A 25,805-nucleotide genomic window follows, 5' to 3' on the forward strand; every position below is an offset into this window, starting at 1 on the left:
GTGGTGTTGGTGTTTTGGTGGGGTGCAGAGCCAACGGCCACGAAAGAATTCTGGAGATGCACTGATATGAGGAATTCTTAATCTCAGGAAACAAACTGAGGGTTGCTGGAGTGGGGGGTGGGGTGGGAGGGATGGGGTGACTGGGTGATAGACACTGGGGAGGGTATGTGCTCTGGTAAGCGCTGTGAATTGTGCAAGACTGTTGAATCTCAGATCTGTACCTCTGAAACAAATAATGCAATATATGTTAAGAAAAAAAAAAAAAAGAAGATAGCAGGAGGGGAAGAATGAAGGGGGGAAATCGGAGGGGGAGACGAGCCATGAGAGACGATGGACTCTGAAAAACAAACAGGGTTCTAGAGGGGAGGGGGGTGGGAGGATGGGTTGGCCTGGTGGTGGGTATTGAGGAGGGCACATTCTGCATGGAGCACTGGGTGTTATGCACAAACAATGAATCATGGAACACTTCATCTAGAATTAATGATGTAATGTATGGGGATTAACATAAGAATAAAAAAAAAAGAATTCTGGAGATGGCTTCAGTGCAAAAGGTGGTTTTATTAAAAGTACAGGGACAGGACCCATGGGCAGAAAGAGCTGCTGCTCTTGGGGTTGGTGGGAATAAAATAAGGGAAGTTCCCAAAGGCCTTTCCTATGCTAAAGACTCACAGGATCTTGGAGGAGTGTCCACTGCCGATCCCAAGTATTTGTCAATGGGCTGCAGGTTGTAAGCACATTTCATTTTGTCTACATTTCCTTCTGCCCGTTTCCCACATCAATGGGGCTGATCTCCCGGCCCGCCCGGTGCCAGCCACCTTGGCATGCATCATGGCGGTGCGGGGGATTGGCATCGGTCAAAACAAGGTCATGTCCTTAGGGAGGAGCCCGCCATCTTTGAGTAAATCCTCAAAGCCAAGGCCGCTTTGTTGTTCTCCTAGTGTATGACTGTGTGATTCTCTTACCTGCTTGAAACTGGGGTCGATCAGAAGCACTAGCTAGTACTACTAAAACCAGCCATTCCCAGGAAAGCGCCTGTCCGGCAGGCGGTTCTCCTCGGGCTTCCAGGTCCAGTGGCTTCGGCCACCCGCGGCGTTTCTGTGAAGCCCGCAAGCTGACATCGGTAAGTGAACCAGCAGGTGCGGCCAGGATGGGGCAGGGGGCGGTGGGGACAGGACAGGAGCAGAACGGGCCACCTCCCCGAGACAGTGAGGCACCGTAATGAGTAAATCTGCTCTCTTTTCCCCGTTCCTGGCACAGAACCTCAAAAACCCTGCAACTATCTGGAGAGGCGGAAATGTCTTTGTCATGCTGATGAGGCGATTTGTGCTGGGGGTCGGGGGTGTAGCCTCAGGAAAGGGCTGGTCACCAGGAAAAGCAAGCACTTGACGAAAGGCTTGCGACCTGGGGCCAAACCCAGCTCTGGGGCGGGGAGGGGGAGGAAGGTGCTGGAGATGGCCTCAGTCAGTCACACGGGGCACTGTAATGAAATCCCGACAAGACTCGGGGTGGCTCGGCTCCGGGGAGCTTTCGGATGGGGAACACAGTGTTGTGCTGGGAGGCGGATGCACCCTGACTCCACGGAGAAAGGGCACAGAGCTCTGCACTCTGACCCTCCCGGCCCCTGCCTGTGCATGCCTTCCACGTGGCCGGTCCTCCATTGTATCCTTTATAATAGGAACTGACTGTAAAGACAGTACCCTCAGTGAGTTCGGTGCAAGATGAGGGGTCACTGAGCCCCGATTTGCAGCCAGCCCAGAAGAAGTAAGAGTGGCCTGAGAAATGTGGCTGACACCCAGAGTGGGGACCGTCTGGTGCAGGATTCTGCCCTTGAACCTGTGGGATCTGATGTTAATCCCCAGTTAGTTAGAGTCAGGATAGAACTGAATTGTTGGATGCTTACTCGGGGTCAAAGAAGTGGCATTAGGACACCGAGTGGCAGGCGGTCCTGGGCACCTGGACAAGCTGGTTTCCAAGCCTCCATGTCAGCTTCTAGAGGGAAGAAACGATGGGGTCCGGGCTTATATGGCACACATCAAAGTCCCATTTTGTTAACAGACATGGAGCTGATGACATAAACGGATGAACACATTGAGGTCCCTGCCTTTGGTGAGAAGCTGTGGAGAACATTTTGAGAAGATGCACCATTATCTACGTGCCCTCTTCTTCCCAGCTACAACGTGGGTCTGTGCTCACCTTCGCTGAGCCCCAAACCTGCCTATCTGCCGAACAGCTCTTCACAGGACAGGGCAGCTACACGGGGACTGGAGATTGCCTCAGGATGCTGCCCCCCAAGCCCTGCACCCCTGTCCGGGTGGCTGTATTTGCTGGAACACCTGGTCTGCTTCTATAAATTTGGTGAGTGCACATGCAGACTTTGGGCTTCTTGAGCGCAGGCTAAAGGAAGCTGGTAGTGAGGGTTGCAGATCTTGACCACAGAACATCATCCTAACAGCAGCCAAGCCATTTTAGAACATGAGTAGCCAAAAGGGACACAATATAAATATGGTCCAGCCACCCTCCGTCCCCATCTCCCGTCGCTACCCTGTCCACCCCAGAACTAGAGGACTCAGTGTTGGCTGAAGATGCAAAGTGCTGCTATGGTTTCCACCTGAGTTTATACACTTTCCCACTGCAGATCGTCTTCTGGGGAAACACCCGGGGAAAACACAACTATCCAGAAATCTCACTGAATTTGCCTTCACAGTGGGCTGGAGGCAGGGCCGTCTCTCCTTAGAGCCACACTTTCAGGAGCGCTCCACCTTACTCTGGGTGGGATCAGTTTGTCCCAGCTACAAGCCGTCTTTTCTGACCTGCTATGGGTTCGAGCAGGCGTCCCAGTCCCTCCATATCTTGACAAGATGGAGCAAGACCTGTATACATACCTCGTTCTTTTTTCAAGCAGAACACGAAAAACAAGGGCAATCCCTTGCCAATCGCTTGTGTGGTGAGACAGCCTGAGGAAGTCGCCCGCCTGCCTGTGAGCCCCTCGGCTGTAGCGAAAACGCTGTGGGTAAGCCCCTGGCTCGTCACACTTGTGTGTTCCCGAGGAATCCGCTTTCTCATCTCCTCTGCAGAGAGTCCTGCCTCTTATGTGGAATTTCTGCTGCCTCAATGCACTGTGGTGATTATACGCACATTAAACATGGTGCCCTGGTTGTAGGCTACGGTTTCCAGAGAGCACTGAGTTCCCAGTGGGGGTTGGATGGTCAGCGCAGGTGTGGATGGACCCCAGGGCTCTGCCCTTGATGAACTCGTGATCTCTAATAACCAACGTCTGGAGGCTGGGTGCCCTGCGAGTGGGGTGGGGCAGCAGAAGGCCCGATCCTCCAGTCTCCCCCCACTGCTCCTTTCCTGCCCAGCCTGCCTTCTTCTTTTTTTTTTTTTTTTAAAGATTTTATTTATTTATTTGAGAGAGAGAGAATGAGAGAGAGCACATGAGAGGGGGGAGGGTCAGAGGCAGAAGCAGGCTCCCCACTGAGCAGGGAGCCCGATGCGGGACTCGATCCAGGGACTCCAGGATCATGACCTGAGCCGAAGGCAGTCGCTTAACCAACTGAGCCACCCAGGCGCCCGCCCAGCCTGCCTTCTTGATCCCCCCTTCCTAACTTGTAGCCTCGGTGCATGGAGCCCTGGTGGGCACTGACCATCCCTTTATCTTTTTAAACATGTACTTATTTTAGAAAGAGCATGTGAGGACGGTGGGGGGCAGAGGGAGAGGGAGAATCCTCAAGCCAACTCCCCTCTGAGCGTGGAGCCCAACGGGGCTGGATCCCAGGACCCTGAGATCACGCCCTGAGCCGAAATCGAGTGGGCGGCTTAACCGGCTGAACCACCCAGGTGCCCCGAGTGTCCACTTTTTCGTTGCTAGTGAAAAATGTGCCGGGCCTAGTTGTTGGGATCGGAGGCCATCGATTCCCCTACACTACTCTGCAAGCAGAAGAGCTTGTGCCTGGTCCAAGTCCCTGCTTTTGGTGGAGGAGGGAAACCATCTCGGGGGAGAGCACCGTGTACCAATGCCCAAGTCTAGGGCAGGTGGGCGCTTGCACCTTCTCTTTCGTCTGTGTCAAGGTGTGACTTGGGAATGGCAAGAGACCCCCCGGCCCTGGTGTCCTCTCTGTTTGGCCCAGGTGGGGCAAGAGTTCAGGAGACGAGGATACACCAAACCCTGGCCGGGCCTGGGTCAAGTGGCTATGGCGTTGATGTGGTTTTGGAATACAGGTGGGGTTCGGTGGGGTGGAGTCCGGAGCCGACGACCAAGAAGGAGTTCTTGAGGTGTCTTTGGTGCAAAATGGTGGTTTAGTAAAGCGCAGGGACGGGGCCCGTGGGCGGAAGGAGCTGCTGCCCCGGGGTGGTGAGGGGTGGCTCATTATGTACTATGGGGCTGGGGAGGTGAGGAAAAGGGGAGGTTTCCGAAAGCACTTTCACGTATTAAAGAAGACACACAGGAGGATATCGGAGGCTTTGTTGTTTGTCAAGTTAAGGTTGTTTTCCCTTCTAGGAAGCCATTAAAGTGGGATCGCTGAGAGCTTCCAGGAGGAGTGTCACATTCCCCCAGTCACACGCCCTTATCAATGGGCCGTAGGTTTAAAAGAGATTTAATTTTATGTACATTTCCTTCTGCCTCAGCCTCCCTCAACTTTATCGAGGGGTGGGTGATGTTAGGGCTTCAGGGGACTGAGTTTCGGGTCTCCGGAGGTCAGGCTATTGATAAGAAAGCTTCTTCCAGGTCAACCACGAGGACATTTGTAAGCTGCGGGAGGCTCGGGTCCTGTAGGGCTGTGATCTCTGTAAGTTAACCGTTTGTTCTTCCTTTAGGGCCCCCAAGCAATGTCACACATATCCCAAAGTGGGGGGGTTGTGGGGTGTCAGCTTCTGCTCGGTCCTCAGCGACCCTCCCGTTCCCTCATCACTGTGACCAGGTGCGTAAGCTCCGCCCGGTGTAGGGAACCCTCTCTCTTCCAGACAGGGTCAGTCAGGCGACTGAAGCTGAGACCCAAGTTTCCCAAGGCGATGTCTGATGTCCCGAAGGACCGTCTCCAGTACCCCTGCACCTCCAGCTCTCCAACCCAGTGACCACCTCTCCCAGGCTGTGCTTTTACTTTGGTTTTGAATACAATTAAGTCTAACACGAAGGCTACTTCAGTGAGTTTTTATTATGCACCTGTTAAGTTGGTGGGAACAATGCCAAGGGATGAGAGGAACAGGGAGGGCAGCTATTCCTCAGATGTGCGGTCTCTGAACCTCATGGCAAGGCGGACCCCTCACCTGCCGGCCCAGCCCCCACAGAGAGAGGGACGAGCCAAGGGGGCCAGCTCTCCTCTCCGGAGCTTTCCGCAGTGCAGGCAGCCTGGGCTTCTCACGCGTGGCACGCACCTGGGACCTGAACTTCATCGCCCAGGACGGTCTCCCGGGTCAACGTCAGCTCCCGGTTTCCCAGGCGCCCCAGTCAGCTCTGGGTCAGTGAATGCAAGGACGCTGCACATTATTTGATGGGCACCCGAAGAAATGCACAGCCTGTTACATTCCGTTTGTTTCTTACTTAGGACCTGACTTTACACATAAAATGCACGGTGAGCTGAACAATGCTCTTTTTAGGCAAGTTTCTGACGTGGGTGGGTGAATACACACTCAGCACCAACGGAACCTTTGGGCAAGAGCTCGGGTGGATGGGAGTCGGGCTTCTACTTGGAATTTCCACTCTTAGGCTTAAAAGATTTTGGGGGCTCCCTCTCCCCTTTCAAGAGGCAAACTATTTAGAAACAAAGAGCCCCAACAGTTTTCTGTTGAGGGTATGACCAAACGGCTTTATTGCATTTACTGTCCCCGGGTAGGTGGATGCATCTATGCAGTTACGGAGCTCGACGGCAGGACCTCGTAACGCTCTCACTGGGTTTGGGGGAGTGGTGTCTCGACGTGGCAGTGAAGTGTCACCCGATAAGGGGAACGGGCGGCTGAGGGGCCTGGGCATATGACCACACAGGACACCCAGCCTGGAAACAGGAGCTTGGGCCTGAATCCAGCCAGTCTGTACGGATTCTCCCATGACCTGGGAATGACAGCAGCCTTGTGGGACTGGCCGGTATTGTGGGTTTAACTGTGTCCAAGCCCACAACTTGTAGGTTTACGTCCTAACCCGGGTACGTCAGTGTGACCTATTTGGACATACAGCCATGGCAGATGTCATTAGTGAAGATGGTAACAGACAGGAGTCGGAAGGGTAGGTCTTACACATGGTTGATGTCGTGGGAGCAAGGGAGACGTGGAGACGGACACACACGACACCATGTGAAGATGAAGCACGGATGGGGTGATGCTTCCACAAGTCATGTTGTATCAATGCCTGCAACCGCCCACCAGAGCAGACACGGGACACAGACGCTCCCTCTCAAGGACCCAACCCTGCGGGCACCTCCACGTCTGACTCCCGCCTCCCGATCTCAGAGGACATGTAAGCCATCCCGTTTTTACAGCAACCCTAGCGAACAAATAGGACCGGCAGGCTGAGTCAATGCTCATGGAACGCCGTGTCCCCTGCCTACGTCGCCCGGACAACACTGGGGGCTGAGCTCCCCGTTCCCAGGCCCGGTGGGATGGGGACCACACTCCCCCCTCCGTGACCATTTGTCAAGGGCCTCCCAGGTTACAGACACATTTTGGGGAGGGCGTGCAACAGTGTAAAATGTGGGCTTTGCCTTCAATGATCTCACATTCCCTAATAACCAGACACCATGACAAATAAAATGGCAGGACCCTCTGCCTGTGCAGGGAGCGATCGGCCCCCACCGAGGCTCCTCGTGACACTGGATTGTTCCTATGGGCCAGATGGTGACTTCTGAGGACAGGACACGCTCGGGGTATTTGGCCCTGCCACCCACATGCCCCAGGGGGACACCTGCCCACAGCCTTCCCCCCAGCCCACCCCCACCCCCAAAGCTTCTTGGTGTCACACAGAAGTGCAGTTACTCCCAACCTCAGGATGGGGGAAGGGACGATGTGGAACAGGGCTTTATGGGTGTGTGTTTAGACTGGTTGGCAAGGGACACGGCCCTGGGGGGTCACCACGGTGGGGAGCATCCCAGTCCCTCCCTGCTTGGAAAGCAGTGCAGGGGGTTCTCGAAGACCTGGAAAGATGGAAGAGTCAAAGCTGGTGGAGACAAGCCCTCCCTGCTTTTTGGCACAGCAGAGACAGAACAGATGCTCAATCGGCCACTACCTCGTTTCTACCTGAGAGCAAAGGGCAGGAGGATTGTGACTCTGTCCTGGGGGAGGTGCATGGTGGGCGGGGGGTGGGACCAGTCAGTACCAAGGGTCTGGCCCTGCCCTGGGCGGGGAGGGAGGGAGGGATGCTGCCCTGCCTGGGGGTTGCACCCTGCCCGGGTAAGGGGGTGGGTGGGAGTGCGCACTGCTGGGGGGGCGGGGACGTGCGCCCTGCTCCGGGGGTGTGTGCCCTGCTCTGGGGACGAGGCGTACCCTGCTCCGAGGGGATGCGCCCTGCCCGGGGAACGGGGGGTGGCAGGGCACCCTGCTCCGGGGAGATGCGCCCTGTCCGGGGAAGGGGGTGGGTGGGAGTGCGCACTGCTGGGGGGGCGGGGACGTGTGCCCTGCTCTGGGGACAAGGCGCACCCTGCTCCGGGGAGATGCGCCCTGCCCGGGGAACGGGGGGTGGCAGTGCGCCCTGCTCCGAGGGGATGCGCCCTGCCCGGGGAACGGGGGGTGGCAGGGCGCCCTGCTCCGGGGAGATGCGCCCTGCCCGGGGAACGGGGGGTGGCAGGGCGCCCTGCTCCGGGGAGATGCGCCCTGCCCGGGGAACGGGGGGTGGCAGGGCGCCCTGCTCCGGGGCGGGGACGACATGCGCCCTGCTCCGGGGCGGACGCGCGCCGCCACCCCCACGGGCCTCCTCAGTAGGAGTTCAGAGCCTGCTTGGAGCGGCGCTTCATGTGCAGACGCTGGTGGCGGAGAAGGTCACAGTTCTGCGAGAAGCTCTTGACGCAGTAGCGGCACTGGAAGGGCCGCGCCTTGTCCTTGGCGTGCACGCTGCTGCGGTGGCGCGCCAGGTGGTCGGGCCGCTGGAAGGCCTTGTCGCACTCACAGCACTGGAAGCGGAGCTTGGCAGCGCCGTCGCCCGCGCCCGCGGGACCCCCGCCCGCGGGACCCCCGCCCGCGGCCCCCGCGCCCGGCTCGCGCTTCTGCAGCGGCGGCAGCCGGCCTGCGTGCAGGTGCGCGCGCCCGTGCGACAGCAGGTGGGAGTTGAGGCGGAAGCTCCTCCCGCACGCGCCGCAGCGGAACGGTTTCTGCGCCTCGTGGCTCTCCAGGTGCCCGTCCAGGTCCTCGCTGTCCCCGAACAGCTCCCCGCACACCGAGCACTCGTGCGGCCGCTCCTGCTCCCTGCGGCTGCGCAGGTGTCGGATGAAGTTGACCCTCCAGCGGAAGATCTTCCCGCAGTTCGGGCAAACGTAGGACTTGTTCGAGGACGACGTCTGCACCCCGCCCGCGGCCTCGGCGCCGCTCCGGCGGGAGGCGGGCAGGCTCCGCGGCTCCTCCGCGCAGTAGGGGCCGAGCTGGGAGTCCTCGTCCCCGGAGCTGGACAGGACGATCTCGATGGTCACCTCCTCATCCAGGCCGTTCTCTGGGGTCAGCACGTCAGCTCCGGCTGCGGGAAAGCCCCGGGGAGGGTCGGCCGTGCGGCGCCAGCCACAGCCCCGCACCTGCAGACCCGACTCGGCAAGGCTCGGCTTCGTCCTCTCCGCCCTCGCTCCGGGCCCCGCTCCTTGTTTTTCCTCTCTAGGCACCGAGACCCCACAATCTGACGACTTCGGGTCTCTCTGCGTCAAGTCCTGGCCACGCACCCATCAGGCAGCAGCGCCCTACCTAACCCCGCATCGGGCCCCTGAAAGACCCCAGAGAGAAAGGCCCCACACCCGAGAAAGGCAGGGCAGGCTCGGCGACCACAGGCTGAGCCTGAAGTCGCACAGCCCCATGTGCTCCAGGCACAACCCCGTGGCCTGTTACTTGCCAATTATACACCAAGCCAACCTGGGTGACACGCTCCGGGCTCAGGGCTGAAGAGGGAGCTCGCTGTGCTGACCTCGGGGCTGTCCGGCCACCCCCACCACCCAGGTCACCCGCGTTCCCCTCTGAGGCCCACCAGCGCGGCTGGGTAGTGGATCTGGACTGTACAACCTAGTCGGAAGCAGACTCCGTGAATCCCAAGTCTACGATGCTGGGGGGCATGTGGGGGCCAGTGGGGTGCCTGGCCTGAGGTCCCAGCCCACAGCCCTCACACAGCTCCCCCTTGGGTCGGTTTCCTCACTTCTGCGAAACGTGGGACTCGGGTCCAGAACAGGGACTAGTGGTGCCAGACCCCCAGAGACAGAAGCAGGAATAAGGTGGTTCCGGATGCAATCTCCAGAGGAAGGAGAGTTCTGTGAGGTTCGGGCGCCCGAGGGCAGGTGGAGCTGGATACGGAAGCAGGGCAGGAAGACCGGGAAGCCGCACAGAGCAGGAGACTGCAGGCAACGAGAGCCACGGGAACAGCTGCTCCCCAGAAGACAAGGGTTGGGGCCTCAGCACGATATGAGGCTGGGGGATGGGAGGAGATCTGAGTATCTGGAAAATTCCCAGTTTCACCCACATGGGAGAAAGCGACAAAGCGTGCCCTGGAGAGAACACACACGAGAGGCTGGAGAACCACCAGGTGAAGGGATCAGGGGTGTGAGGCCCGGATCCAGTCAAGCAGTGGAGATGAGGCGGGAAAGACCCTGGAGGACCCTCCTGCCGGACGGCCTGAACTCCCGGGGACTGCACGGGGCCCAACACTGGTTCTGAGACTCGTGTCTGAGCGGAAACACAGCTAGCCGGGGCTGAAGGGCAAGAGACGGATGAACCTTGGGGTGCAGGCCACCGGCATCTACACAACAGGCCAGCAGAGCTCCTCACCCTCGATGCCCAGGGCAGGCCGGCTGCAGAGGCCGTCCCGCCGGAGGCCGGACTCCCACCACACGCCAGGCCGACGGGGATGGAGCCCTGAGCCCACCGTTCCCTGCAAGCCGCATATTCTCATGGCTCATTGAATTCCAACCCTTGCTTGGGGGCCATCTGCCTTTCTTCTTCCCAGTTTCTCCCTTTTGAAGATTTTATTTATTTATTTGACAGAGAGCACGAGCAGGGGCAGAGGCAGAGGGAGAGGCAGACTCCCCGCGGAGCAGGGAGCCCCACGCGGGACTCGATCCCGGGACCCTGGGGTCACGACCTGAAGCCGAAGGCTTCACGGACTGAGCCCCCAGTTTCTCCCTTTTGGAACGAGGAGGTCTGTTCTATGCCTGTCCCACCACTGCATTTTGGGAGGCACATAACGTGATGTGTGGTCCTGCAGGTTCACAGGTGGAGAGGAACATGCCTGGGTGTCCCCTACGCCCACTCTACAGGATGTTTGGGTGAGATGCTGGATACAGGACGGAGGCTGGAACACACTGAGGGATGTGTGGAGAGGCTGAGTGTCTGCATGAAACTACGTGAAGAGGACAGGAGCTTTGGGGCACCTGAGGGTGGAATGCAACAAGCTGAGATGCATTCCCTGAAAAATTCGTATGTTGAAGTCCTAAGCCCGGTACCTCGAAGGCGACTGTATTTGGAGATTAGGCATTTCAAGGGGTAAAGAGGTTAAAATGAGGTCATCAGGGCAGGCCCTCCTCCAGCAGGTATCCTTCTAAGAAATCGGGGCACAGACAACTGGAGACGGGCCATGTGCAGACACGGGGAGACCTCTGTCCACAGGCCAAGAAGGGAGGCCTCAGGGGAAGGACACCAGGCCGCCCGCCTGCAGCCTACGCTTCGAGCCCCGAGATTTCTGAGAAAATCGGTGTCTGCTGCTTGTCATGCGTCCGTCTCTGGTGTTTGGGGAGCAGCCCTAGGAGACTAACATAACGCCTACAGGGCGACATGCCCTCCATCAGAGCTCGGTGCCGGGCACGGAGGAGTCACTCGCTGTGCGTGGGGGTGGGCAGGATTACAGGATTACTGGTCCAGGTGCTCTTACGTGAACTATTTAACCCTCAGGAGTGACTCCACTGGTGGCCAAGACCGTTCCCTCTGAGAGGCAATGCTGCCCAGGGCTTCAGGAGACGGAGCCGGAGCCCGAGCTTGGTGAGCTGCAGGTGGGAAACCAGCCCGCGGGGTGTGCTGGGGGCTCCTGCCTCGGGAAGGGCACCCGCGGCCTGCAAACGCAGCGCTCGCCGGATGGGGGGCGGAGTCACGGCGAGGGCGGGCAGCCAGACGTGACCATAAACAAATAAATAAAAACCCAGGCATCCTAAGAAATACATGCTTGTCCTGTTGGAACGGGGAGCCTTTCTTACAAAACATAAAACCTGAAAGGAGAGGATGAAAAAATCCACATTTTTAAAAGGTAGAAAGGCTTTCCTGGGTGGCTCAGTCGTTAAGCGTCTGCCTTCGGCTCAGGTCGTGATCCCAGGGTCCTGGGATCGAGCCCCACATCAGCTCCCTGCTCGGTGGGAAGCCTGCTTCTCCCTCTCCCTCTGCCTCTCCCCCTGCTTGTGTGTGCTCTCAAATAAATAAAATCTTTAAGAAAAAATAAAATGTAGGAAAAAAATGGGTTGACATACAAAGTTTAAAAGAAGTGGAGGAACTGCAAATACATAAGAGGCAACAGATCCAGGCCCATAACTGAGAATTTCGAGGAGATTCCCAGAGAGGGCAAGCTCGGTGAGGTGCAGGGACCAGCCCGGAAGCCCTAATGCGCGTGAGGGCCCCAGGCAGGGCGGCCTTTGGGGGGCAGCTGGGCCTAGTCGCAGTCCTGACGGTGGGACCCCTGTGCTGGCTGAGCACTCACAAGGCAAGGAGAGGCGGGACGGCACGCCCTGTCTCCGACAGAGGGAAGGCCACGCGCGCACGCGGGGAGAAGGCAGGCGTTGCAAGCCAGGGAGCGCCCTCACGGGCCGCGGAGCCCCTCCAGGACCGGGAGAGGGTCCTGCCGTCTTAGCAGGCCCCGCGGAGGTGTCGTCAGCCCAGGACGCACACACAGCGCCTGGCACAGACCTGGTGCTGCTGCAGGGCCTGGGGCCCCAGCAGAGCTCAGCCCGTGGGAGGGGACACAGGCCGCACCGGGCCGCAGAGAAAGCACGCTGAGCCGGAAGACAGGCCGTCTCGGTGCGGCCGTACGGCGACCGGGCTGGGAGCAGCCTGCATATGGCCCCCGCGGGCGGTGCAGCCCGTCCCTGCTCAGGGGCCACGGGCCGCCTACCGCTCGGAGACCCAGCATCCCTCCCTGTTCTCAGACAGCAGCACTCAGCGTCGTCTTGTTTCAGAGCCGAATCCCGGCCGAGCGGAGCCGGGTACGCCTCAAGCCGTGACCACCCTCAGCACGCAGACCCCCCCAACCCGCAGACAGAAGGCACGGAGGGGAGGGTCCCAGAGTGGGAGGGGTCCTAGAGCAACAAGCCCAGCGTAAGCAGCGAATAATCCACAGGAGCAATCAGTATGGGTCTCAGAGACCCTAGGAGCCCCTCCCAGCAGCAGGCACACGCACGCACACCCCCGCACACACACACCGCATGCACACCCCCGCACGCGCACGCATACCCCTGCACACGCACATCGCATGCACACCCCCGCACATGCACACACGCACACCCCCGCTCATGCACACCCCCAGACATGCACGCACACCCCCTCACATCCCTGCACATGCACACCGCACGCACACCCCTGCACACGCACACCCCCGCACATGCACACCCCCAGACACGCACACACACCCCCGGACACGCACACCACATGCACACCCCCGCACACGCACACCCCCGCACACACACACCACATGCACACCCCTGCACATGCACACCCCCGCACACGCACACCGCACACACACCCCCGCACATACACACACACCCCCGCACATACACACCGCATGCACACCCCCGCATGCACACGCATACCCCTGCACATGCACACACGCACAACCCCGCACACCCCAGACATGCAGGCAGACCCTCGGACACGCACACCACATGCACACCCCCTCACATGCACACCGCACACACACCCCTGCACACGCACACCGCACGCACACCCCGCACACGCACACCCCCGGCCACGCACACTGCATGCACACGCCCACACACGCACCCCCCCGCGCACACACACCGCATGCACACCCCCGCACACGCACACCGCATGCACACCCCGCACACGCACACCGCACGCACACCCCGCACACGCACACCGCACGCACACCCCGCACACGCACACCCCCGGCCACGCACACTGCATGCACACGCCCGCACACGCACCCCCCCGCGCACACACACCGCATGCACACCCCTGCACACGCACACCGCATGCACACCCCGCACACGCACATCTCTGCACATGCACACCGCACGCACACCCCTGCACACACACACTGCATGCACACGCACACACACGCACACCCCCGCACATGCACACCCCCAGACACGCATGCACACCCCTGGACACGCACACATGCACACCCCCTCACATCCCTGCACATGCACACCGCATGCACACCCTGCACACGCACACCCCCGCACACAGACGCATACCCCATGCACACCCCCGCACACGCACACCCCTGCACACACGCACGCCACAGCACACGCACACACCGCATGCACACACGCACACCCCCGCACACGCATGCACACCCCCGCACACGCACTGCATGCACACACGCAGGTCACTCAGCACATGCACACACACACAAACACCCGGACACGCACGCACACCGCATGCACACACGCACGCCACACTCAGCTCAGGCAGGTGCCCCCCTCCCCCCAGCCCTTCGGTACCTGGGCAGGTGTTTTGAGTGAGTGTCAGCTGCTGGAAGGTCTGGAACTCTGGCACCTGTAGCTCGTCCCGTTTTCGTCTTTCTTCTATCTGGAATGGCTGGAGGCTCGGAAAGTCTTTCCAGAGAAGAAAACGGAGAAGCTGATTTGTCGTGCAGCCAGTGGGCCATGGTCGGAGAGCAGCCCCGGGCTCCCGTGCAGGCGGCCATCCCCGGACACGGGTGCTGAACCTGGGCAGCACTGTGCGTGCTGGGTGTCTACGGGGTCTATGGGGTCCCGCACCCCACACAGAAGGTGCACACACGCAGCCTGCAGTCAGCCAGAGCACGCACACGCTTGTTCCGGGCGGGGACGGGGCCCAAACCCAGGGTCCCGAGGGGAAGGGGGAAGGGGCTGTAGGGCTGCCGCTCACACCGCACAGAGCCCACTGCCCTTCAGGAGCAGACATGTCCACGGCACGGAGGCTGCGGGCCTGAGCTCTGTGGCCGCAGCGCGGGGAGGGAGGAGGCGAGAAAACACCACCACCGAGCCCCAGGTCCGCCCTGTGCGACACAGACCCGTGGCCTGGGGCTGCAAGCTAGACCGTCCCAGCACCCGCTCCTCCTCCCCAGCCTGACTTCTGGGAGAATCCGCGCTCACTTGTGGACGGGCCACCTGGGCAGCAGAGCGACGGATTCCTGTCAGACTCTCTGGTCGAGGGGGGTGGCAACGTTAACCTCTCACATGCTCTCTGGCCAGAGTCCGGGAGGAGGCCAGACAGGGTGCAGGCTAACACCGGGCTGCAGGGAGGGGTGGAGGGACGGGCCTGCCTCTGCCCAGTGGCAACCTTCCACCCAGTTCTGGAACCATTACTCACCCAAGTACGAGACCTGGGTCACCTCCTTCCCTTGGAGGTCCTGCAACTCGGGGACCCGGGGCTCGTTCTCCTCTCCCTGGGAGAGATCCAGCTGGGCGGCTGGGTCGTCTGTTCACAAAGGGGAGGACACAAACCCATGAGCCGTGGGTGCCCACAGGAAACCTGGGCAGGTGGAGGGCGGGGACCCCACACAGGTCCAGAAGACAGAGCTGGAGGCTCGCACACCGGGGCACGGCCCCACGGGGGCCAGGCAGGCCTCCTGAGAGCAAGCAGGGAGGGGACAGGATCTCAGAGATGGAGGGGGGTTAGGGCGTCTCCTTCAGGACCATCAGGCGAACAGAAGCCAACGAGCACAGCCCACCAAACCACAGAACCAGGCGCATGGAAAGCTGTTACACTAGGGTTAGCAGGCAAAGCGGCCAGGTAGGCCTGATGTATGTGCAGGGTCGGGGGGGACAGCGAGGCAGATGCGGGCCCCACCCTTCTCTGGTTTCAGGACACAGGGGACGAAGCCTTACTTGGAGGCAGCGAGACGCCACAGTCCTCCCCGATGATGAACTCGCCATAGAAGCCAGTCTGCGCGGGGTCTAGAAGGGACCAGTCCTCTTGCGAGAAGCAGAAGATCATGTCCTTGAAGGGGGAGACCCGGTTCTGAAACCACAGGAGAACAGCAGGGACGCCTCAGTCCCGGACCGAGCCAGGCAGGCGTGCTCTGAGCACGCGGAGGGCCAGGGGCCCCGCAAGGCGAGCGAGCAGAAGGGCTGCCCGGAGCCCACGCGGCCTCCCTCGCTCCAGCCCGACATCCTCTCCCGCCGCTCGGGTCTGGCAGGTGGGGATCCCTCCACGGTCTGCTGCTGCCTGTCCCCGCGGGGAGGCGTCTCGCGGTCGGGGCCGCTGGTGACTGCTACAGGGGCCGCACGGGGTTACTACTGCGAGGACACGTTCGGAGGCTTTGAGTCATGGACCCCGGGAATGTGTCAAATTCCTTTTAATCTAGAATATGGGGCGCCGGGGCAGCTCAGTTGGTGAGGCGTCTGCCTTGGGCTCAGATCATGACCCTGGGGTCCTGGGATCGAGCCCCGCGTCGGGCTCCCTGCTCTCCCTCTGCCTCTCATGAATAAATGCATAAAAAGAAACCATGAAGGCATTTCCATATAACAACACGAAGTGGGGGTCTTGTGCTTCCTGTGAACAGCAATTTGACAAACAGACTGACGGTAACTGTAAATGCCGTTCAAAAATGATTCATTTTGTCTGTAATAAATAATCTGGGAGCTTGTGTCTGAGAGAACGTTTCGGAGAAGTGAAACGTGGAAGCAGCGCGGTCTCGCTGACACTTCTGTCCGGACAGAAGCACAGAAATGCTGATTTCCACGCAGTGACCGCGTATCCACCCGCCCAACCAGCCAAGGATTTCTGCAAAGGCTTCCAATCACAAAGCACTTAAAATTCCAATTTGCACTGACGAAATGGTTAGCCCTGTTCAAAACGAAATCTGGTGGGAAGAATGCAGCCTTTATGAACATCTGCTTTAAAAGAAGGAAAAAGAATTCCCGGTGTTCTCAACGCATGTCCTTGCATCCACCTCGATTTCTGGAAGGGCAGCGTCCGTACCACCCGGGTGCGTTGGGGGCCCGGGCTGGGAAGGAGGGTTTTCTCAGTCAATCCTGTCTGGCCCCTTTGGACTCCTACTCCCTCACGGGCACACCTGATGTACCCAGTGAGCACGTCTGTCAGGCGCATCCTCCCGCCCTCACTTAGGTGCTCGGGCTCCTTCCCCGGATCACCGCGGAACCACAGGCGTGTGCGCCAGCCCCGGGGGCCTGCCTACCATCGCTGCAGGGCGCGCGCCCCTGGCACCGACTGCTGGGCCTCGGACGGCCCCACGCAGCTAAGAGCGACTCGGCCACCACGTCCACAGAGCCACGGCGGGCAGACTGCACTGCAGGACCCCAGAAACCGCACCCGGGTCCGGTGACCTCATCCCGTGTTGTGTGAATTATGAAACAGTCTTCCCTTTCCAAGGAAAAAAAATCAGAGGCGCAGAGGTGCCGCGACGTGCAGGTAGGATGGGGGACCGCTGGGTTAACCTCCTAACGGGGCCCCCAGAAACCCTGCTGGACATAAGTTCGTCTTTACACACCCAGCATCAGGGATCCCAGTGAAATTCGACCGTCTTAGCTTCGCACTTACTGGGTTTTGTTTCCGGGGTTTTTTTTGGCCCAGGAGCATCTGAAGTGTCCCGCTCCCCTGCGTCCTCGTGCACGCTGAGCAGAAACGCACGTCTGTGGACCCCGGGGAAGACGTAAGGGGCACGCCCACCGTTCCTGGGCGGTTCAGAGACGCAGGCGGGAGCGCGCGGAGCACGCCGCGGGCGGAACCACTGGAACCACTGAGCTTCCCCGCACGCTTCTCCCCCCGGGGTCTGACGGCTCACCCTGAGCACGCACCGTCTCCCGCGCTGGCTCTGGTGCGAGACCGCTCCTCACCACGTACACCGTGGTACTGACAGCATCACAACACACGCACGTACGTGTACAACCAGGGGCACTCACAGCCTCGGTCTGGGGTCGGCGGGGTCTCGTCTGCGCCCCGCGCGCGCCCACTGCCTGCCTCGGGGGCCCCACCAGATCGGGGTCGGCGGGGGTCTCGTCTGCGCCCCGCGCGTGCCCACCCCACCCGCAGGCCTCGCAGAGGGAGGCCGTCCTGGGGCCCAGAGCTGCGTGGTCACTGCCTGCCTCGCAGGCCCCACCAGATCGGGGTCGGCGGGGGTCTCGTCTGCGCCCCGCGCGCGCCCACTGCCTGCCTCGGGGGCCCCACCAGATCGGGGTCGGCGGGGGTCTCGTCTGCGCCCCGCGTGCACCCACCCCACCCGCAGGCCTCGCAGAGGGAGGCCGCCCCGGGGCCGGAGCTGCGCGCCCACTGCCTGTCTCGGGGGCCCCACCAGATCGGAACGCACGCTCCGCAGCGCCGAAGCCCCGTCGGCTCGCCCTCCCGTTCAGCTGCGTTCCCGGCACGCGTCCAATCCACGGACTGCACTGAGGCGTCACTCGGAGCGCAGCGGACCCACCCATTCTTCCAGTGCTCCCCAACAGTCCGCGGCTACGGAGCGGCTCCGCAAGCTCTCGGGGCCTCCCCATCCGTGCGCAGGGGGCTCCAGGGACACACGCAGCGCCGCGCACCTGCTTGTCTCCCCACCGCGCGCCGCGGTCTGCAGCTCCAATGACCCGGTGCGCAGGGGTCCGACCGAGGACCACCCTGCTCTCTCCCCAAGAACCTGTCCTCCGGCTTACTAGCCAGTCTGCATCTGTCTGCTTTGAAGACTTCTCTGTTCTGTTGGCCTGTTTTTCTATTGTCTAATGGCTCCTTTTTCTGTTTTGTTTTTTAAACCAGCTCGTTTAAAATTGTGGATATACTTCACTCTTATTTTAAGTTTAAAATAAAAGCATATGTTATTTTAATTCTAAAATTAAAAAAATTCCGATCACTTTATGGTGGGAAAAAAAAATCGGTAAGGTTAGCGGTATAGGATGAACTGCAGGAAAACGCTGAACACATCAGCACAGAGATAATTCTGATAAGAGAACTTGGAAGTAAACATGCGGTTTTGGAACAAAACAGACCCACACAGAAGAAGCAGTCATGACACGGGATTGAACAGATAAAACTTAACCTACGTGAAAAAGCCAAATCCTAATCAGTGCGGAAAGGGAAAACATAATTTCTATCCAACATATTTGATAGAGTTGGTTGACTAGAAGTAAAACGACATCCTCATCCTTGATTAAATTAATATAAAAATATAAAACCCTTAGGGGCACCTGGCAGGCCCAGTCGGTGGACTCTCAGCCCATGTTGGGTGTACCCCTCACTTGAAACAAATTAAAAAACAAAACAAACCCCCCAAAAGCCTTAAAGTACCAAAAGGGGGAAAAATGGCTTTTGGGGAATAAAAATGAAGACCATACAGAGAAATAATGGGCAGACACCTGAAACTTAGAAACATGCACAGTAGTGATGCAGCCTGAACGCGATTAAGACACAGGTGCACCCGGAATGAACGGGAAGGGGGCTGAGAATCTACCGAGCGCCTGTCACACAATCAGAGAGCCTTTCATACCCGTGAAAGAGAGAGGGAAGCAAGTTCACCTTGACTCGTGCACGAACACACGGCTAGGAGACCGACATGTCCTCACCGACGCAGACTGGAAGGCAGGTGAGGTGTGCCAGCCATCTCTGACCATCCAGCAGGGGCTGGGAACTGCCGGCAGGAGCCCATGACCCTGGACTTATACCCTGAGAACCTCTGTCCCCTTGCTCTGCCCTGGGGGGAGGGGCTTTCACCGCCACTGGACTCTGCTCGCCTGGGCTGCCCTGCACCTGCCGGGGTTCCCCTCCATCCGCTGGGGTCGCCTCCACCTGCCGGGGTCACCTGCACTTGCCGGGGCTGCCCTCCACCCGCTGGGGTCACCTGCACCAGCCGGGGTCACCTCTGCTCGCCTGGGCTGCCCTGCACCAGCCAGGGTTCCCCTCCATCGGCTGGGGTCGCCTCCACCTGCTGGGGTCACCTGCACCTGCTGGGGCTTCCCTCCACCCGCCGGGGTCCCCCTCCACCCTCTGGGGTCACCCTGCGCCAGCTGGGGTCACCTCTGCTCGCCGGGGCTGCCCTCCACCCGCTGGGGTCACCTGCACCAGCCGGGGGTCACCTCTGCTCGCCGGGCCTGCCCTCCACCCACCGGGGTACCCCTCCACCCTCTGGGGTCACCCCGCACCAGCCGGGGTCACCTCTGCTCGCCTGGGCTGCCCTGCACCAGCCGGGGTTCCCCTCCATCTGCTGGGGTCACCTCCACCTGCCGGGGCTCCCCTCCACCCTCTGGGGTCACCCTGCGCCAGCCAGGGTCACCTCTGCTCGCTGGGCCTGCCCTCCACCCACCGGGGCCCCCCTCCACCCTCTGGGGTCACCCTGCAGCAGCCGGGGTCCCCCTCCTTCCAATCCACTCATCCCACATCTGATTGGGTCCCCCCACTTTCAGAGGACCTTGACCCCAGGACTCTCCCCGGATTTTCTGGGGGTCTCTGGGGACTCTCCCTGGTGCACTGATGACCTCCCATGCAGGTGACTCCTGGGTGAGGACCCGAAGCCCGGGAGGGAACCTGCCACATGGCCCCTGCCCACAAAGATGATGGGTGTCCCCTCCCGCACTTCGGGGGGACCCCTTCCTCCCTTCCTTCCCCCTGCAGCCCTGTGGCAGCCGAGCGTCCGTTCTCCCCGGATGACTGAAGGCCTCCAGCCAGGATGGCTCTGCGGGGTGGTCTGAAGGTGTGAGGGTGCACAGGTGGGCTGTGGGCACCTGGGGGGTCGGGACCCCTTTCCCCGGCTCTCCCGCTCAGCCCCCCGAGTCTCCGTTCCCGGTGTGCGGAGCAGGTGGCTCACGGCCGGCGGGGACCCTGTCCGGAGCGGGCTGATCCCAGCCGCCTGGCTCCATCCTCCCGTGCCCCTTGTCCCCTTGTCCTACCTTCATCCACCGCAAACCCGGTCCTTCACCTGCCTGGTTTTCAGGGAAACCCACCACAGCTCTCCCGACTCCCTCCCTTCTTAGCACCGCTGCCCTCAATACTCATACCCCTCATTCTTGGTTCCCTTTCTTTAATCTGTTAGTCGGTCTCATCTCGATTCCACCAATTCCATATGGGAAGGACTGTGCCATCAGAGGGGCCCCTCTCCCTAAATCCCATGGCCCTGGCCACCCAGGAATGTCACCCAAATGACCAAACCACACTCTGGTCCGTAACTGCACCCCTGCTGGACGGACCACCCCCCCTTCAGCAGGAAGCAGCTACCGTCACCTCCACCCAATGCCACAGATCTGTCCTTGTCCATCTGTCCGGGGTGAGGGGCAGAGGCCGCCTTCAGAAGCCTGAGTAGGACAGGCTCATCGGGCAGCCCAGCTCAGAACAGCCACAGGCTGGAGCGGACCAACAGGCCACTTACCACCGAGCACAAAAAGGGAAGCATTCCCTATGTCCCCAAACCTCCTCACCTTCCCCCTGCACCACAGCCCCCGACCGCCTCCTGGCACACGGTCTCCGCTCCGCCGTCCAGCCCCGCTCCCTGGCACTGTAATCGATAACCCTGTATCTGCTCTCAAACACCTGAACCACCACCTCGCTGGATCCTCCCAATCACAGGAAAGCCTTGGGATCTTCTGGAAAGATGTTATCCTGGTAAGTAAAATTAACACGGTTGCTGGCCAGCAAGCCAACCTACAAACATCAGCTGTATGGGAACAATAACTGGAAGATGAAATTAAAAACAACACAAAACAGACCACTTACAACATCAAAACCATGGACTTCCTAAGGAAAATGAATACAAACTCCGTATGCTGCCCGAACGTGGAAGCATGTTCGAATGATTCTAGACTGTTACAATGTCAGTTCGCCCCATAACGACCTGTAGATTCTAGGCGATCCCGCACAAAAGCCCCACGGGGCATTTTTGAAAAAACTGATGTACTAATTCTGAAATTAATATGGACTAGCAAAGCACTTAGAGCAGCGGAAAGAATTCTGAAAATAAAGAATCAAACGGGAGGACCCCACGACCCCGCTGCAAACCTTACTAGGAAGTTATGGTGGTTTGGCGCAAAGAATCAAAGCACGCGTCAACCACGGTGCCTCCTAGAAGCTCAGATGTACGTGGACAACTGATTTTTGACAAAGGTATCAGGGCCACTCAGTGGAGGAAAGGAAAATTTTTTTTTAAAGATTTTATTTATTTATTTGACAGAGAGAGACACAGCGAGAGAGGGAACACAAGCAGGAGGAACTGCAGAGGGAGAGGGAGAAGCTGGCTTCCCGCTGAGCAGGGAGCCCGATGCAGGGCTCGATCCCAGGACCCCGGGATCATGACCTGAGCTGAAGGCAGTCGCTTAACCGACTGAGCCCCCCAGGCACCCCAGGAAAATCTTTTATATATCAGGATAAAAAAATAACCCCACAACTCGTATCAAACACACAAAAAATAACCTGAAATGAATCAAAAACCTAAATGTAACAACCCACAACTCTAAAACTTCCAGAAGAAAATTCTTTTTGACTTTGGGGTAGACAAAGATTTCTTGAATGATGAAAGAAAGAAGTCGATAAACTTGAGCTCGTGACAATTAAACACGTCTGACCTTCCAAAGACACCATTAAAACAAGGGAAAGGCAAACCACAGGCTTCCAGGACGTGTATCGGACAAACGACTCTCATCCAGAATACATGATTTGTATAAAGTTCTTAAAACACGGCCAGAAGGGCGCCCGGCTGGCTGAGTGGTAGAGGGCGAGTGCTGACCTCAGGGTCATGAGTTCGAGCCCCACGCTGGGCATAGAACTTACTTAAACCTACATGGTAGACAAGGAACCCAGTCAGTACACAGGCTATCTGGACGCTTCACAGAGCACAGAGAGGAATGATTCACAAGCACATGGAAGGGTGACACGCTTCGTGAGTCAACACGGAAATGCAAACTAAAACTGTAACGGTTACTTTAATGGCCAAATGCATACTTTGCCAAGAACAGCAGGAAACGGGGAAGATGGGCATTCCCTAGGTGGGAGTGCAGTGGTGAGTCCCCAGGGAAAACAGCCGTCCTCCCTGGTGTCATCGATCACACCCTTACCCTCCGACAACTTCACACCCAGGAGAAATAAAAAGATACATCTGCAGACAGACGTACAAACGTTCCAGAAGTTGCTTCGTAACAGCCAACAATGGAAGTGAGCGAAATGCCCGTGGATGGGCTGTCACCACCCACGGATGCCACTCGGTGATGAACGGGCACGCGTGAGTGACGCCTGGGTCCCCGGGCTGGGTAAGAGGCCGCATACCGTATGAGTCCGTTTAGTGCAATTCCAGGAGAGAAGCTCCCGTTCGGCGGCGGTGGAGAGAGGCCCGGGCGTGAGGGCCCGGCTCCACGCGCACGGGCGCCAGGGTGCCTCTGGGGGGACGCAGAGACGCTCCCCATGCTCAGGGGGCGACCAACACTGCAATGCACACACTTGTCAAACACTCTGCAAGCCGGACGCTGAAACAGGTGCCCCGTATGCAAATTACAGCCCCAAATTAGACTGTTTTTCTAAAGTAGGCTCCATGCCCAGTGTGGAGCCCAACGTGGGGCTTGAAGTCACGACCCTGAGATCGAGACCCCCAACTGAGATCCAGAGTCCGCCGCTGAACCCACGGAGCCCCCCAGGCGCTCCTCAAAATTCGATTTAAGAAGTACAAACACAGAGCATTTTCCACCGCCATCCGGCGAAAATGAGAAGAGGCTCACGAAAAACCGTACGTGTGTGATGATCACTATACGCACCGCCGGTGTGAGGCGTCAGCCCCCCGAGACCCGTCCTCCATGGGCGTGCGTGCATCTCCTGCAGAGCTCGCTGTGGCTCAGCGAGGGCCAGTCTTCACCCGTCAGGACGGTCCCGGCTGCGACGCACCGGGAGGGATGCTGGAGGCGGCCGTGTGGGGCCGCACAGGGTGCAGAGCGGACCCCAAAGGGCCACCATCCCCAAACATGCCGCTGTGGCGTCGGGACTTTCCAGCTGACGGACACCAAGGAAGGACACCGTGGAGAAGGCGCTCTGCTCGCCCGTCTCTGCCTAAAGCCAGCACACTTCTTCCTGGACGAGGCCCCCTCGCCTCTCCCCTGCCTGGAAGGGCCAATGGGCCCGTGGTCCCCAGAGAGGGCAGCACCCTGGCCGGCCTGGAGACGGCACGACAAACGTCACCGGGCAGACCTTAGTGTCCGTCACCGTCCACAGACGCGGGCCTTGCCACGCTTTACCAACCCTGAGCGCGTCCGGAGCTCGCTCCTGCTTTCTCCTGAATGCACCGCGCCGGCCAACGCTCTGTGGACGTGACCGCCCGCTGGGGCCCCCGCCGGCGCGTCCGCGAGGCTCCGCGCATGGACACAAATGCACGGCCCCCTTCTCTCCCACACGCACACGCACGGCCCCCTTCTCTCCCACACGCACACGCACGCACGGCCCCCTTCTCTCCTGCGCGCACGGCCCTTCTCTCCCGCACACACGGACACGCACGCACGGCCCCCTTCTCTCCCGCACGGCCCTTCTCTCCCGCACACACGGACCCACACGCACAGCCCCCTTCTCTCCCGCGTGCACACGCACGGCCCCCTTCTCTCCCACGCGCACACGCATGCACACGCACGCACACGCACGGTCCCCTTCTCTCCCGCGCGCACACGCGCACACACGCACGGCCCCCTTCTCTCCCGCACACACGGACACACACGCACGGCCCTTCTCTCCCGCACACACGCACGGCCCCCTTCTCTCCCACGCGCACACACGCACGCACAAGCACGGCCCCCTTCTCTCCCACATGCACAGCCCCCTTCTCTCCCGCACACACGGACACACGCACGGCCCCTTTCTCTCCCGCACGCACAGCCCCTCTCTCCCGCACACACGGACACACACGCACAGCCCCCTTCTCTCCCGCGCGCACACGCGCACACACGCACGGCCCCCTTCTCTCCCGCGCGCACACGCGCACGACCCCTTCTCTCCCGCACACACGGACACACATGCACGGCCCCCTTCTCTCCCGCGCGCACACGCGCGGCCCCCTTCTCTCCCGCGTGCACATGCGCACGGCCCCCTTCTCTCCCGCACACACGGACACACATGCACGGCCCCCTTCTCTCCCGCGCGCACACGCGCGGCCCCCTTCTCTCCCGCGTGCACATGCGCACGGCCCCCTTCTCTCCCACACGCACGGCCCCCTTCTCTCCCACGCGCACGGCCCCCTTCTCTCCCACGCGCACACGCGGCCCCCTTCTCTCCTGCACGCACAGCCCCCTTCTCTCCTGCACACACGGACACGCACGCACGGCCCCCTTCTCTCCCGCACGCACAGCCCCCTTCTCTCCCGCACACACGCACGCACACGCACGGCCCCCTCTCTCCCGCGCGCACACGCGCACGGCCCCCTTCTCTCCCGCGCGCACACGCGCACGGCCCCCTTCTCTCCCGCGCGCACACGCGCACGGCCCCCTTCTCTCCCACACGCACACGCACGTACACGCACGGCCCCCTTCTCTCCCGCACGCACAGTACCCTTCTCTCCCGCACACACGGACCTGCACGCACGGCCCTTCTCTCCCGCACGCACACGCACGGCCCCCTTCTCTCCCGCACACACGGACCCGCACGCACGGCCCTTCTCTCCCGCATACACGCACGCACACGCACGGCCCCCTTCTCTCCCGCACGCACAGCACCCTTCTCTCCCGCACACACGGACCCACACGCACGGCCCTTCTCTCCCGCACACACGCACGCACACGCACGGCCCCCTTCTCTCCCGCGCGCACACGCGCACACACGCACGGCCCTTCTCTCCCGCACACACGGACACACACGCACGGCCCCCTTCTCTCCCGCACACACGGACCCACACGCATGGCCCCCTTCTCTCACGCACGCACGGCCCCCTTCTCTCCTGCACACACGGACCCGCACGCACGGCCCTTCTCTCCCGCATACACGCACCCACACGCACGGCCCCCTTCTCTCCCACACACACGGACCTGCACGCACGGCCCTTCTCTCCCGCACACATGCACGCACACGCACGGCCCCCTTCTCTCCCGCGCACACACGCACGGCCCCCTTCTCTCCTGTGCGCACGGCCCTTCTCTCCCGCACACACGGACACACACGCACGGCCCCCTTCTCTCCCGCGCGCACACGCGCACACACGCACGCACACACACGGCCCCCTTCTCTCCCGCGCGCACACGCGCACGGCCCCCTTCTCTCCCGCATGCGGCTGCGCAGGCCGGCACTGACCCGGGCGAGCAGAGGAAGGGGCTTGCTCCCCGACGTCTGCGGACGAGGAAAGCATGGCGGCACCACCGCTGGGGACACAAGGGACTCAGCTGCCTGCCCGCAGCGCCCGCCGCCTCTGCGGGCTCCGGGGAAACGACGGACTCCGAATCGTGACAAGACTTGCGCACCCCCTTCCCTCAGCCTCGGGCCGGCGCCTGAGAACGCACCCAGGCCTGGGAAGACGAACGAAACCCAGTGCGCACAGAGCCCAGCCCCGC

The 25,805-nt window shown here is 60.4% G+C and overlaps 1 protein-coding gene across 4 annotated transcripts in view; it reads right to left on the reverse strand.

Moving 5' to 3' along the window:
• Positions 1-5,134: 5,134 nt before the first annotated feature.
• ZNF496 (zinc finger protein 496) overlaps positions 5,135-25,805 on the reverse strand; it is a 32,566-nt gene continuing 11,895 nt past the window's right edge. For 3 of the 4 annotated variants that reach the window (XM_045890007.3, XM_045889997.3, XM_045890016.3), the window contains exons 6-9: positions 15,201-15,333; positions 14,683-14,790; positions 13,830-13,943; positions 5,135-8,650 (exon numbers count right to left, since the gene is read on the reverse strand). In XM_045890007.3, the coding sequence (XP_045745963.2) occupies positions 7,899-8,650; positions 13,830-13,943; positions 14,683-14,790; positions 15,201-15,333 (1,107 nt within the window). In that variant the 3' untranslated portion in view covers positions 5,135-7,898. The remainder of the gene's footprint in view (positions 8,651-13,829; positions 13,944-14,682; positions 14,791-15,200; positions 15,334-25,805) is intronic. The other variant, XM_045890025.3, reaches the window with a different exon arrangement.

Source organism: Mirounga angustirostris, unplaced genomic scaffold (genome assembly GCF_029215605.1).
Source record: "Mirounga angustirostris isolate CCGP_5_RB_7025 unplaced genomic scaffold, mMirAng1.0.hap1 SCAF_7, whole genome shotgun sequence".
NCBI lineage: Eukaryota > Metazoa > Chordata > Mammalia > Carnivora > Phocidae > Mirounga > Mirounga angustirostris.